This window comes from Protopterus annectens, chromosome 1.part2 (genome assembly GCF_019279795.1).
Source record: "Protopterus annectens isolate FY-2018-M chromosome 1.part2, PAN1.0, whole genome shotgun sequence".
Classification (NCBI taxonomy): Eukaryota; Metazoa; Chordata; order Ceratodontiformes; family Protopteridae; genus Protopterus; species Protopterus annectens.
Window position 1 is genome coordinate 710,959,082 of NC_056727.1, and position 14,998 is coordinate 710,974,079.

Here is a 14,998-nt window from a genome sequence, read left to right on the forward strand (position 1 = left end):
AGTTTGGTGCATTGTTGCATATTGCCTGTGAGATTTTAGACACAGCTGAAGAATACCTTGTGGTTGCCCTCAGCCTGGGAGGCCACTTTCACCACACATTTGGCTGTGGGAGACTTTGTCTCCTGAGTTGTTTAGTTTGAGGGGTTCTTACCTTGCTAGAGATTGCACTTCCTGTTTTGACCTTTTGTTATACAACCTGTTGATGCTGGGATTGCCCAAGGAAGCTTTTTTTTTTTTTTTTTTTCTTTGTGCTTATTTTGGGTAAGCACCACTGCCTCTGTGCAGCTGTATGAAGGATTGCAAAGGGTTTTGTAAATGACTCCATGTAAGCAATGGTGTTTCCTGGTGATTTAGGTTTCCAGGGTCAGAGAGGGATGATTAGCTTGCAATAAATGCACAACTGTAAAAGCAGCACTAGTATATTTCAGGGTATAATTCAATACAGTTCCAAACACAGCAACACAAAATATCCAAAAAATACACTCTGGAGGCAGTCACTGGAAACAAACTCCAACTTTTCATGGTACTTCTGCTACCTCGGCAAACAGCCTTCAAGGAATAACATAAGCCACGAGCTGTTCCCATTTTATATCAAACTGCTCCAATTAAACAATCATCTCATCACCCAATAATCTACTGCAAGAACCTACTTAAACAAACATACCCTTAAAAAGAGTAAATATTGTTCCATATACAATAAGTTACAAAACATCATATGTAAATATTATAACTTGTTCATTTAAATTCACATCTAAATTCATACCTTTAATTTAGAATGACCCTGCTTTCCATTTTTAACAAACTAGCTAAAAAATCCGCACCCATAGCAAGAAAAGGTGTAGCCAACACACTAAAGAAGAAACTAACATCAGAACCCCCATGTGCATTAATAAAGTATTCAGCTACTGGGCTATCCAAATTCCTATTTCTGATATGTCCCAGATGTTCAAGAACTCTAACTTTCACCGTACGTTTTGTCTGTCCAACATACCACCTCACAGGAGTACACCCACACACCTTACAATGTAAACCACCCCAGAAGAAACACATGAAAACCGTCCTATGGAACAAAATAATTTACCATTAATTTTTCTACCTGAAATGTTCTTAATCCTAGAACATACTTTACATCTTCCACAAGGGAAGGAGCCCGAATTAGCCCCCTGGAAAGAAACCTTCTTGAAACCTAACACCTCCCTTACATTTTATTATCAGAGGTATTTAAATTTAACATGTGAAGGGAACAAATGCTTAAGTTGCTCATCCTCATATACCACTGGCCACAAATCTTTCACTGACCTCCTCAAAATATCAGAAAATGAGGAAAATCTGGTAACAAAAAAACAATACTTTGTCCCATTAGTTTCCTGATCTGGATGATGCTTTTTAAAACCATCATAACTATTATATTTCCTACCACAGCTGCTGCAACCCACCTTTAACAAATTATCCTTAGCTTTTTTCAAACTAACACTAGAATAACCCCTTTGCAAAAATTTCCATCCCACCTAATCTTCTTCCACCAAATTCTTATCAGAAGTATACTCATAAATCCTTTTAAATTCACCCATAGGCAGTGCTTCTATAAGATGTGATGGGTGTATGCTACTGGCCAGTAAAAAAGGTAACTGCAGTAGGCTTCACATGAGGTTTGTGTCCTACCTTGAAATCTTCCTTAACATAAAATTCCACATCCAGAAATTGTATATGCATTTTATTCACAGTAAAAGTAAACTGCAACACCCCAGTTCATTCTGGTTTAACTGATCAATAAATATAGAAAACTCATCCAAATTCCCCCTACATATGAAAATTAAATCATCAATGCAACACTTAAACAAAATAACATTCTTTGCAAAAAATTCTTTAGATGCCTGGTGTCAGAGCCATGGCCTCAAGCTCATTGCCAAAAAGTGCAGTGTCATCCCCTTTGGTAAAAACTCTGTACCCATGAACTACCACATAGGCAGCAATTTACTTAACACCAAATGCGTGATAAGAGACCTTGTGACCCAGGTGGACAGTAGTCTCTCCTTTGATAGTCACATCGCCACAGTAGTCAGGCACACCTCATCATAAAAGGGTTCTCATCCAGGAAAAAAGAGGTCATTGTTCCCCTCTACTCGTCACTCATTAGACCCATTATAGAGTACAATGCCCCTTTTGGAATGTACCTCACAAGACATCGGCAGCAGCTGGAAAGGCCACAGAAGTACCTCACGAAGAGGATTACTGGCCTCAAACAAATGCCCTACACTGACCACCTCAAAAAACTCCAGCGTTACTCCGTAGCATATTGCCTACTCCGAGGTGATCTCTGCCTAACATATAAAGCTATGTCAAACCCAGAGCTGTTGGACATGCTACACCTAAAGAAATCCCAATCCCTCCGAGCTACACGCTCTAGGGACCTAAACCTTGTCACCACAATAAACAGGACACGCTGGAGGGATAGATTCCTGTCCCAGAGACTTCCTATACTCTGGAAAAAGCTACCCATCTATGTCAAGCAAAGTTCTTCATTAGCACTCTTCAAAAAAAATCTTGATGAGTGGATGGAAAATAGGAAATACACCCCTGGGATCACTTCTGTGTCTCTACTGGACAGTGACACAGGAAAATAACTTTTTTGGGTGGCGTAAGCTATGGAACCTTGCTGGCTAGGCTTATGTAGGCCTTTGGGCCGATAGCCTAGTACCTACCTATGAACCTATAAATCTATTCTCAAAAAAGGCATAAAAATAATAGCGTAGTTGGGGGGGGGGGGCAAATGAAGCCCCCATCGCTGTGCCTTCTTTTTGCAAAAAAATATTCATTTTATTTATTTATTTTACATTTGTTGACTGGGCTGGTCCAACTGGATATATGTCCATTTTCAGTGGATGCCCGGGGAGAAAAGCTCCACACTTCAGAGTAATATTGACAAAACACAGGTACGTTACAAAGTTTTGGCTATAATAACAGTTTATTGCCTTTTGTCATATGAGTAATAAGAGTCCTATTATATAACAGCTATGGATGTACATACAAAGATGTATACAAATATGTAAACAAAAAGCACACTATTAAACAGTAAAGTCACACACAAAAATGTGTAAACAAAAAGCACACTATTAAACAGTAAAGTCACACACACGTTATTGTTAATAAAAGATTAACTATTAAATAGCACACTATTAAACAGTAAAGTCATACTCACGTTATTGTTAGTAAAGGATTAACTAGCTAATTCTGGTATGAAGATTAGTGTCAGGAGACAAGTGTGGTAGTTAGCCTGGGTTAGCACCGCCAAAACAAAATAATTATGCATTAAATAAAATTCCAATACTTCCACCAGAAAGACTGTATGTGGTCCCTCCCCTAACATCCAAAGAACTGATTCTATTCCCCACCTTCTTTTAATATTCGTGTATAAAGCTTTAATATTTACTGTAGCCCAGTAAAAAATCTTTACACCACTGAATTTTCTTCACTTCTTGACAAATAGCAGTACACTTAATATGGGAAGGAATTTGATAGAAGGTTCCTTAAATGGAAATCCAAAACAATCCCAATATTTTGCATGAATGACCCCACACCTGCCACAGTTGGTCTACCGGTGGGGGGGGGGGGGGTAATTTAGATTCTTGTGCACTTTAGGGATGGCATAAAAAATAGTGTCTTTGGGATGTTTAGCATACAACTAACTTACTTTCCTCTCTCTGAAAAAAAACAAGTCTTTCCCGTTTATCCAAAAATTTTCTTAACTGTCTGTTGTAATGTTTCCTGGTGTTGTTTGCCAATTTTTCATATTCTGGACCAGCTAACAAATCAAACAACACTTTATCATACTTCTCGTTGAAAAACAACACCCAGTTTACCCCCCTTGTCAGCCTGGCAAAATTTAACATCACTTTCTGAAGTTCTATGCAACTTCAAAGTGTCCCATTCACCCCTAGATAAGTTGTGCACTTTTCTAGATCTAACAAACGTATGATGTTCAAGTTCCACTTTTTTACATAATACCCTTTCAAAACTTTGAACAGTGTTAGAACATTTAGGGGGAATAAAAGTACTAGAATAGGAAAAATGAGGCACCTTTAATTTCGCATAACCAGTAAAATAACCTACGTCCCCTTCATTTTTAGAAAAAAAATCTACCAATTCATTTACATGTATAGACATGTCAAGCAATGAATCTTCAGTATCAAACATTTCAACATTATCAGTTTCAACAAGTGCTTGTTTTCCTTCAAAATACACGCGTAAATAAAATTTTCTACAAAACTTTTTAATGTCCAGAATAACATCTGCCAAAGATGGAAAACAAGTAGGAACAAACTTGCTTCCCTTTAACAGCAAATTTTCAAGGTCTTTAATAATGGTGGGATTTGACAAGTTTATAATATGCAGCTGTCAGCTGACCAGGCATGCATATCCTATTTTCATTTTTACTACGAAAATGAACGTCAGTCACAGTTTCTTTATCAAAGTACTTACTGTATGCCACCCAAGATATGTCCACAGTAGCTTCTTCACTAAATCACCCAAAAACTTATTTTTCACTATTTCTTCCTGCCTCCATGATTGCACTATAGCAGTGTGAAATAATTATTCATCTGTGGATGGATGGATCTGGATTCAGCTCAACAGTCAAATACAGCTGAAAAAGAGCAGCACAAAAATAGTTAAATGTGCAGAAACTGTGCAAATAATGTATAAATGTAACAGAACTACTTTTATATTTCAACATAAAGTACAAAACAGCATTGGGTGGGAGGGCATTTGTCAGTGATGTTCCCTAAGGGAAGTGTAGTACAAAGAGGGAAGTAGTCCGAGTAGAAGAGGAGATGAAGGGAGTGGATAGGGCATTAAAAAAAATAGTTGGATGATACAAACATTGCCGAGCCCCCTGGAAATCTTAGGATCTATAACTGGCCCCAGCATACCAGATTAAGTTGGGGGAGTAGGAGATTGACTGGTAGACCCAGTGTGGACATAGGCACTGGGGAGCCAGGCTAGCAGTGTGATGTTAGTAAGGCAAAAAAAGATTAATGAAGGAAGATAATGTCTCACTTCTCTATTTTAACCATTTACTTTCCTGTTTATATATATATATATATATATATATATATATATATATATGTATGTATGTATTTAATATACCCTTCCCTCCATGAGACTAAGCCCGATAGGTCCTTAGGTCCTCTGTCTGCACCTAGTTGTCCCAGTGATTTTGTGGTAGTGGGAGTTACTGGGTACCAGGAATCCCTCTGTGAGGTGGGAGTCCCACTGCTCATTCATTCCTACTTGGGAATCTCCATTCAGCTCTGACAAAAGTCTGGCAGTAAGTGGGACAGCTTGTTGGTCCTTCTGGGTGCGCCACTCTGTACCCTGGTGGAACACCCTCCTTCCCTGTGGCAGCTTTTCTGCTGTCCGCTATGTGCTGCCCTCTGAGGATAAGCACACCTCTGTGCACTGAATTCACCTCTGCTTACTATGCAACTTACATATGGCAGTGCAGGCTTACTGAGCTTAAGCTCCAGAGAGTAAATGCTTGCATAGTGCTCCCAGTGTACGTCACCCATGGGGCAAGCCAGAGGTACCTCTGTCCCCCAGGTGGGATGAGCCAGCAACAACTTTTCACTCCCATTCTCTTCTTTTGGCCCCATATAGGTGCCCAAGGCACACTTTAAACTTTGGTTGCCTGCAGCTAGTCAGGACTGACATATGTATCTGTGTTCTCTAATTTTATTTATTTCTGTTTTAGTATTTCCATCTTAATATTTTGACTACTTTTTCCTTTCTTTTGTCCAAAATTGTTTGCATTGCATTTGTACTCCATGTACTACTACTTCTATGCCCTCCAAATTCATCACTTGCTGTTTTATGATTCTGCATTGCTACTTTTTTCACTGCAGTACATAACTCTCGATCATTTCGTCTCCAGAATTGAAGGCAAAGTAAATTATTGGGACAAAAGCCCTAAATGAGGTGTATTTCATTCTGTTGACTTTTTAAAGTCGATTATGACTTGAATGAACATGTATTTTCTGAAGTCAAAAAAGTATGTAACTTTAACAGTTGTTCTTTTTTATATAGTCCACCACATTTACTTACTTTTTTTTTTTTAAGGGGGGACAGAGCAAAACTTTGAGTCAAAATCGGTGGCAGTTGAGAGTTGTATTCTGATAACCCTGCATTGTATTTAAACCATGGTTTCTTTTATTGCTTGAATCGACCACTATTTATATTAGCCCACTTATGTCATGTTTCTTATATTCTGTGTATTAAAGCAAAACTTGGGTGGTATTTAGACCTTCCTAGCCTAGTTTGAAGTTAGTTCTTCATACTGTATTAACCTTACCAGCACTTCTGCTGTGTTATGAGGTTTTGATACTTTTTGTACTCTTTCCATGTCTCTGAAGGAAAAAAGTTTTCCTCCTCATAGTGATCCCCTTCTTTTCATTTTGACTCTTGGGCGTAAATGAAAACATAAATATCTCTGTTTTCTGCTTGTGCATAATTTATTTGCTAACCATCTTGACTTCAAATTCTCATCTCTTTTGGAAATTTTTTTAATTATCTGATAACATTGTTTGAACAACAGCTTACACTGTAGGAAGTTGCTGCAGTGGACCGAAGATGAAGGGTCAGTCTGAACATGAGACTGCAACAAACTTGGAATTAAGTTTACCATCTGTCCCCTTCTACACAGGACAGACACTGTTTTGTCAGTTCTGTCTTGCAAAAATAAAAACAGTAAATGTCCTGAGATTGTAGGACAATAACTATTTTTCTAAGTTTTCACTTGTTAAAAAAAAGACAAATTTTGTACGTAATTATTTTACTATTACATGGAACAGCAAAAATAACTCAAATTGTGCAAGAGTGAGCTTTTATTTTGGTACAGAAATGAAGTCTGTTCTTTTGTAATGGTTATGCACATGGTGTGTCCTGCAAAATCTCACATTTCCATAAAAAATGTCCCTCTTTGGGCATTTGAAAAGTGGCAGCCCTTCTGTTTTACCAAGCAGACACCACTCCCAAATTATGCAAGCTTTGTACAAATTTAGTTGCACTCCCAGCTATACATGGCAAGCAGAGTTGCTTGTTATTTTTTGCAGTGGCAAAAATAGAGTGAATTCATACCCTTGTATTGCCGTTTTCGCCTTTTTCTCTACTCGCTTCCACTCCCATTTTTTTATGTAAATGGGCAAGTTGCTGGGAGGCAAACATCATTTGCTAGTTTCTGACTTCACCACATCACAATAATAATGCTCTCAAAAAAAAAAAAATCAGTCTGAGGTGGCATTTTTTTTTTAACACTCTGACATTCTGTTTATGCTGCTAAACAGAGTTACCAGAATATGTGCAATGTTTTCACAACTACCATAAACCATTCTGATTATTGGATGGCCCGGGGACAATAGGTGGCAAGCCAACTTTGAAGCCCTTAGCAGTTGAAATGCAAGGGCAGTGTTTATAGAATAGACTGGAATGCATGCAGGGAAATGTATTCTGCTCCACTAGTGAGAATCTTGGCTACTGCATTTGATGCTTGTAATAAAGCTACAGTTGGTAAAATGCTTTGTGCTTTTATCATTGCTTTACCATCTTATGGGCCACATAATTAGCAGCTGATGAAAAGACTTAGAGGCTACTTAAAAAGTAGCCATGGGCTGACTACAGTTTGCTCACACCTCCTCTAAATCAGTTGAGGAGAATGAAGGTACATAAATAGTAAAACAGTGCCGATATTTTGAGTACATTTTGAGTCCTTTGTAGGAAGAAGGGTAAAAAAACAGCAGCAGCCTTGACTGAAAAATGCACTTTTTGGATGGCTGTCCCACCATGCAGTTTTAGATTAGAATAAACCCGATAACGACGATGATGCAAGGACTTCATTATTCCATAAAAAATCATGGTATGATTAAAATGTTGTGTATAAGGTTTTCATTTTTAGCCATAATTCCTTAATCTGTGTTTAGATTTTTTTGATGCAGGGTGGGTGAGTTAGAAAACGTTTGGTGCTGTTAGGTGATGACCTTAATTTTTTCCCCATGTCTAATTATTTTGCTACCTGCATTTACCTGAGCTAAGTACTTAGTGCTTTCCCCCCTTCCCCAAGCAGAAGTGAATATCTCTGCGAAGCTTTGGTGCACTCATATGTAGCCTTGTACTTTGGTCCCTTCCTGAAGTACTAATAATTTATAAACAACGTTGTAAGCATTGTAGGTATTCAAGTTATAATTAATTGTACATAAATAAGCACAGTTGTAACTCTTAAATGTTGATCACAAGTTTTGTTAGCTTTCTCAACATAAAAGCACGTACCATTTTTAAATGTGGCTTATCTTTTGTTTTTTTTTTAAGATCATACAGATGTAGAACAGAGTCTGGAAGGGCAGACACAGGTAGGTGTTTAGCTTATCTTTGTTTAAATACTACTGAAAAATTAGTGAAAGCCAACTTCACAAACATGCTTAACATTTTTTTTTACAGGTCTCAGAAAATCCACATGCTGAATATGGACTCACAGAAAACATACAGGTATTTGGCATTGTGTTGTGTGCATAATTTCTTCTGTGTCATGTTAGTGCTAAACTTATGTGAAATGAGGCACAGTGATTTAAAACAAATGCTCTGAGTTTGGTTGCATTTTGTACACATTGGTTCTATGGCAAGAGTTGAATTTGAGCTTTACTTTATGCAATACTTTCCTGTTGTAGTTCTCAATATGCAGACCAGCTACTTTCCAAAGTGTAACGTATTTTTGACAGAATATGTGCTTGTTTGTGATAAAGTATTCTTTTTTCACTTGCAGTTTAAAACATTCATTTTGAGCAAGCAGTCTAGAATACAGAGTCCTTTAAGCGTATTCCTTGTTTTGAACTTCTGATTATTTATTATTTTTTTTGTCATACCAGATGTCCTTCTATTTCACTGTTGCAGTATTCATTATATTAGGGAACCCTGCCATGGTCAGCACAACGTCCAGCCAGTATACCAAAGCCTTAGCTTTAAGGTATGCTGTATATCACACGTATGCTCCCACATAGTATAGAGCATAAAGGTGATGTCTGGATGTACCATCCTCAGAGCTTCTTTGCTGCCAGTCCAAGTGCCATTTCTTGATCCTCTGTCTGAATGCCCATTCAGTTGCTGGTTCACCAAGCCATTTAAGTGCCCTGTTGTTTTTACTTATGTTTTATTGTTGCTTGTGGGGTTTCATGTCATCCATGAAAGGTAAATGCCAGTGTAGGAGACAGGTTCCCCATAAAGACTGCCACGAACAGTGTCTGTTTTGCCTTGGCACCAGGCCTTTGTTCCTGAACTTTCATGGTAGACACTCTTCTTTGGCGCTTTATCTTGAAAACCAGTGCCTTAAGCTTCTTGAGAAGGAAACAATGGAGGGAAATTCCCTCTCCGAGGGACAGCTGTCAGTGAAGAAAGCCAAGAAGCCTAGGCTGGAATCTTCTGCTGTTCAGCCTCCATCGGACATCTCTCTTGAGGTGAGTGAATGCCCAGAGGTTTGCCCAGCTTTATCATTGGATTCCTATGCTTAGACAGGGTTGGAGACTGGTAGGGATCCGATTTTAAGCATGTCCAAGAATGCATTGCAGATGTCCGTTTGAGATGTTCAGGGGAAACCACTGCTGATTATCTCCAAGGTGCCAAGAGGTGTTTCTCAAATTTTAGTCTGAGAAGAGGTTCCTACTACCATGCTGTTCTGCATCAGAGCCTTCCAAATTTTATAAGGCGGATGTCCCTTTGACAAAAAAGCAAAAGATTAAACTTATCCCTGTTAATAAACCACAGAGTGAATGGCAGTCCTTCACTTGGGGCTTGTTTAGTTCTTTGGCATTGAAATTTCCTCAGGGAGTTTCTGTTCCAGCCCCCTACTCCCCAAAAAAGACCCGGGGGACATGATTCCTTTGAGGAGGAGCTAAATCCAGATGAGAGATCCCTTGTTGACTCTTCTTAGATTCCTTCTCCTTTGCATTATGGATCAGGGGTAGAGGAATCTACCAGTCCTGATACTTCCTTTGAAGAGATTTTTTTTTGGGGACACAATCACCAGGATGATGGAATTCTTTAAATGGGATTGTGCTCAGGTTTCTGAGGTACATAAAAGTTATGAGTTGCTGTACATGGAGTCTCCTAGGCCTTCAACTGTTTCTGATGTTTTGACTGCTTTGTTGGATGCATTATCCAATTCTTCTAAGGCTCCAGACTCTCAGCCCCCTGCTCCCAGGTAACTTGCTAGACTCTGTAGGGTACCTGAGAACTATATTTTTTTGTACTAATGTCCTTCTGCTTGACCCTTCAGTGGTGTTTGTGACTTCTGACAAGCCTTCTTAATTGCTTCCTTCTCCCAAGTTACTGCTCTCTAATAAAGATAGCCAGATCATGGAAAGGCTAGTTAAGATGATTTACATCTCTGCTACCTTAGCTTTTAGGGCTGTTGATTATCAGACCACTATGTCCATGTATTTGTTGATTCTCCTAGCCCAGGCTTGTCAGGATATTTCTGATCTTCCAGACTCTGAGGGTAAAACTTCTGCTCTTTCCCTCTTATTGACTTCCTCCTAGGTGGCTCGTCATTACATTAAGTATAATTATGATGCAGCAGACGCGTCATCTAGGGCTGCTACTTTTGGGTCAGTGATAAGTAGGTATCATTGGCTTCAGCTTCAACCTTTGCCTGATGATGTTAAGGCTAAGTTGATTGTTGCCCCTTGATAATAAACACTTATTTGGTGAAGCTGTTGCTGCTGCCTTAAGTCCCTTCAAGATAAGAGCAAAGCTTTACAGGAACTTAAACGTGTTTTTTTCCTGTGCCTAAATTTCAGAGAAGCTATCCCAGTAAGCCAGCCTTTGTTCATAGGCAATCTTGATCTTCTCCTAAGGTTAAAAAGGGCGACAAGCAAGCTCCTCCTGCTAAGGCTTCTCAGACTTCAGTGCCTCAGAAGTCTCCTTTTCAAGATAAACCAGGTGCTGTCCAACTATCCTGTTCTTCCCCACCACTTTCCTCTTTCTCTTCACCCTTCGCCTCTCTTTTCCTGCTTGGCTACAGACTCAGGATTCCTGGGTCCTGTCAGTTATTAACCAGGGGTATTTCATGATGTGGAAGCCCCTTCCCCCTTTTATGGGTATGCCTCCACCACCCCACCCCAAGAACAACTATCACTTTTTTCCAGAGGTGCTACAGGATCTTTTGACTTGGGGTACTGTTCAAGAGATGCCTGTGTCTCAAAGGGGGAGGAGGTTTTACTCCAGGATTTTTCTAGTGCCCAGGAAAGAGGGTACTTGGAGACCAATTCTAGAAGTCTCTCATCTGAATGCTTTTATGAAGGTGCTCTCCTTTCAGATGTTGTCCTTTCAGACTTTGTTCCCTCTTTTGCTTCCTCAGGTTTACATGGTGTCTCTGGATCTCAAGGATGCTTATCTCCGTATTCCAATTCATTCCCTTTTCAGGACGTTTTTACGTTTCTCTGTTGCTTCCTGGCATTTTCTGTTCTCTGCTTTGCCCTTTGGCCTTTCTTCTGTCCCAAGGGTATTCATCAGATGCCTCGCTCCTGTGATTGCTTTTTGCAGGATTCAGGGGATCCAAGTATTTCCTTACTTGGACGACCTTCTGTTTCAGGCATCATCTCCAAAGATCCTGTTGTAAAATCCTTACTTTGCCATTGCTCTTCTGCAAAGGCTGGGGTTCACAATAAATTTCAAAAAGTCTTTTTTTCTGACTCCTTCTCAAGACCATGTTTTTCTGGGGTGCAGGATACAGACTGTGCCTATGCTGGCACTCTTGCCTCCTCCCAAATCCTTCACACTCATTTCCTTCTTTCAAACTCTTCTTCCTCTGGCCTTTATAACAGCCAGTGAATTTCTGAGTCCTCTGGGGTTCTTGACATCCACCATCTCTGTGCCCCCTTTGGCCAAACTCCACATGAAAAATTTTCTGTGGTTTCTGAAGTCAGTGGCTTCAACATGCACATCCTCTAGAATCTGTAGTTCTTGTTCTACCTTGTCTCAAGAAGAAACTTCACTGGTGGATCCAGCAGTTGTCTTTAGATCCAGGGCTTCCTTTTCATCCCCCTCTTCCCTCTTAGGAGCTGTTCACAGACTCTTCAGATGTGGGATGGGGAACAGCTTTTGGCTCCATAAAGGTGCAGGGGGTGGTCTCCTCTTCAACAGAAAGAGCACATCAGTGTCAAAGAGATGATAGCTCTGCTGCTGGCACTTCAGGATTTTCATCCTCTTTTCTGCCCAGGACTTCTCAAAGTTTTTACAGGCAGTACCATAGTGATGTGGTATGTAAAATAAACACAAGGGAGGAGGGCATGCTCTTGTCATCTTTGCCGGTTGGCACTCTTAGTGTGAGATCTTGCTACCCAGTATCAAGTGACTGTTCAGGCAGTTTACATTCCCTCAAGTTAAAACATTGTGGCAGACACTGAAAAAGGTCCTTAACTCAATCCCCCGAATGAATGCTTCACAGGTATGTGTTTCTGGACATTCCTCAAATAGCCCCCCCCCCCCGAGCAGACAACTTTCTGTATTTTGTGCCAGTTCCTCTGATTTGGAAGGTAGATGCCCTGTCTTTTTCTTGGAAGAGGATGATTCTGTATGCTTTTCCTCCCCTTCCCCTCATTCCAAAAGTCCTTTTCAAAATTCAACAGGATGCTCCCAAAATCTTGTTGGTGACACCCTTTTGGCTGAGACAGCATTGGTTCCCTCCTCTTCTGCGTTTAGCCAAGGGCATTCATCACATGTTACTTCACAGGGTAGATCTACTCACACAGGACAAGGAATCTCTCATCCATCCCCACCTGTCCAGTCTTCAACTGACACTGGGTGATAGGATTTTATGAGGACATGCTTAGGGTCTTGCAGGAGGCCAGGAAACCCATTACTAGGACATCTATTTATTTTTCACCAAATGGAAGAGGTTTTCTGTTTGGTGTCTTTCTCATAACCTGGATCCACTTTCTGTAGATGTTCCTTTGGCTCTGTTATCTGTGTGAATTGCTCAATGCCGGGTTGGCTTATTCTTCTGTTAAGTCCCACTTATCAGCTGTCTCTGCTTGTCTGCCTTTATCTCTTTCTTTAGCTTCCAGATTTGAAACTAAACAATTCCTTAAAGGATATTAGGCATCCCAAGGATCTGAATTTTGTTTTGGAAAATTGACTCTGGCTCCTTTTGAGCCTGCACCTTCAGCTTTCTTGCAGCGATTGTCTTGGAAGACTGTACTTTTAATAGCCCTTACTTCTGCCAGATGGGTGTCTGAGCTTCAACCCTTTATGGCGTGTCCTGCTTTTTTGGTTTTTCATAAGGACAGGGTTTCCTTATGTAGTAATCCTTTTATGCCCAAGGTGGTGAATGAGTTGTCCCTTAATCAGTCTATTCATTTGCCCACTTTCTTCTCTTCTCTGCATTCTGCTAGTGAGAAGGTGCTGCACATGTTGGATGCACATAGGCAACTCTGATTTTATTTGGATAAGACTTAGACTATTAGGAAATCTGATCAACTCTTTGTTTCCTTTCATCCTAGGTCCTTAGGATTAGCTGTATCCAAGCAAACTGTTTTTTCTTGGATCTCAAAAGCCATTTCTTTTTGTTATTACATTCATGGTAAGAGCCTTCCTTATTCTGTTTAGGGCCATTCTGCTAGAGCTCTGGCTTCTTCTGGTGCTTCAGTGTTTTTTTCCAAGGGTTTGAATACAAACTCTTTTCTTGAGGCAGTTACCTGGACTTCTGTGCATATGTTTACAAAGCACTTCAAGTAGAGTTGCCATCTTTTCATGTCAAAAATTGTGGACGTACATGAAAGCAAAATGTGTGTAATTCTGGTACCCAACATGCAAAATTATGCTCAAGTAACTTTGATTGAACAGAGATGATCACACACCATCAGAATTATACTTTACTTAATAAAGATCTTAATGCCAACAATTATCAGTTCAGAAAAGACAACTATTATATCTTTTTATTAGTAGCTATAAAACTTTACACAAAAATACCCTTGTATCAAGATCTCCATTAAAAAAAAAATCAGAGCATCAATTCAGCCATCCATTCCAGTGAAGCAACAGCCTGCCTTCAAACAACAAACTAAAACTATGCCATCATACCAAGAAGAAACTATGAAATATTCAATACAGACTTCAAACTGAAAGAATCCAGTGAAGTGAGAAGAATACAAAACAGCAAAGATGACAAATACAATTTTTTTACATAAATAGCACCTGTGTACAAACATTCTAACAGTAACAATTATCGCAACTTAAAAAACACAAATTTTTTCAACAATAATCTACTCATCAGACCCATCAGAGTACAACACCCCATTTGGGATGTACCTTACAAGACACCTGCAACAGCTGGAAAGACCACAGAAGTACCTCACCAAGAGGATCACTGGCCTCAGACAGATGCCCTCTGCAGCTCGGCTGAAGGAACTCAAGCTGTAGTCAGTTGCATAACCCCTACTCAGAGGTGATCTCTGCCTGACATACAAGACCATGTCCAACCTAGAATTGATGGACATGCTCCACCTAAAGAAAACCATATCCCCTCGAGCCACACGCTCTAGGGCTCTAAACCTCACCACAACAATAAATAGGATGTGCTGGAGGGATGGATTCCTGTGCCAGAGACTTCCCATGCTTTAGATCAAGATTCCAATCTACATTAGGCAGAGCTCCTCGCTAACACTCTTCAAGAGAAACCTTGACGAGTGGATGGGAAACAGAAAGTCACAACACATTCTGGCTAGGCTTATAAATGCCTTCGGGCAGATAGCCTAGTACCTACCTATGAGCCTGTAAACAGCAGTGACAGAGAAACACGTTCAAAGCTCCAGAGAGCACCCCTGCATTACCAGGCTATAATTCATACCACACCTTTCAGCCACCTAACCCAGACCGAAACACTAAAGGCGGAGGTGTGTCCATATTCATTAAGGATATCCACACCTCCAAGCTAGTTGCTCAGCATAATGCATCTGAGATT

General features: G+C 40.0%; 1 protein-coding gene across 2 annotated transcripts in view; it reads left to right on the plus strand.

The window, feature by feature from the left end:
* The window catches only part of DPY30 (dpy-30 histone methyltransferase complex regulatory subunit), a 489,699-nt gene that overhangs the window by 321,019 nt on the left and 153,682 nt on the right, over positions 1–14,998 (plus strand). For both annotated transcript variants that reach the window (XM_044058614.1, XM_044058605.1), the window contains exons 2-3: positions 8,356–8,396; positions 8,485–8,532. In XM_044058614.1, coding sequence (XP_043914549.1) covers positions 8,356–8,396; positions 8,485–8,532 — 89 coding nt within the window. The remainder of the gene's footprint in view (positions 1–8,355; positions 8,397–8,484; positions 8,533–14,998) is intronic.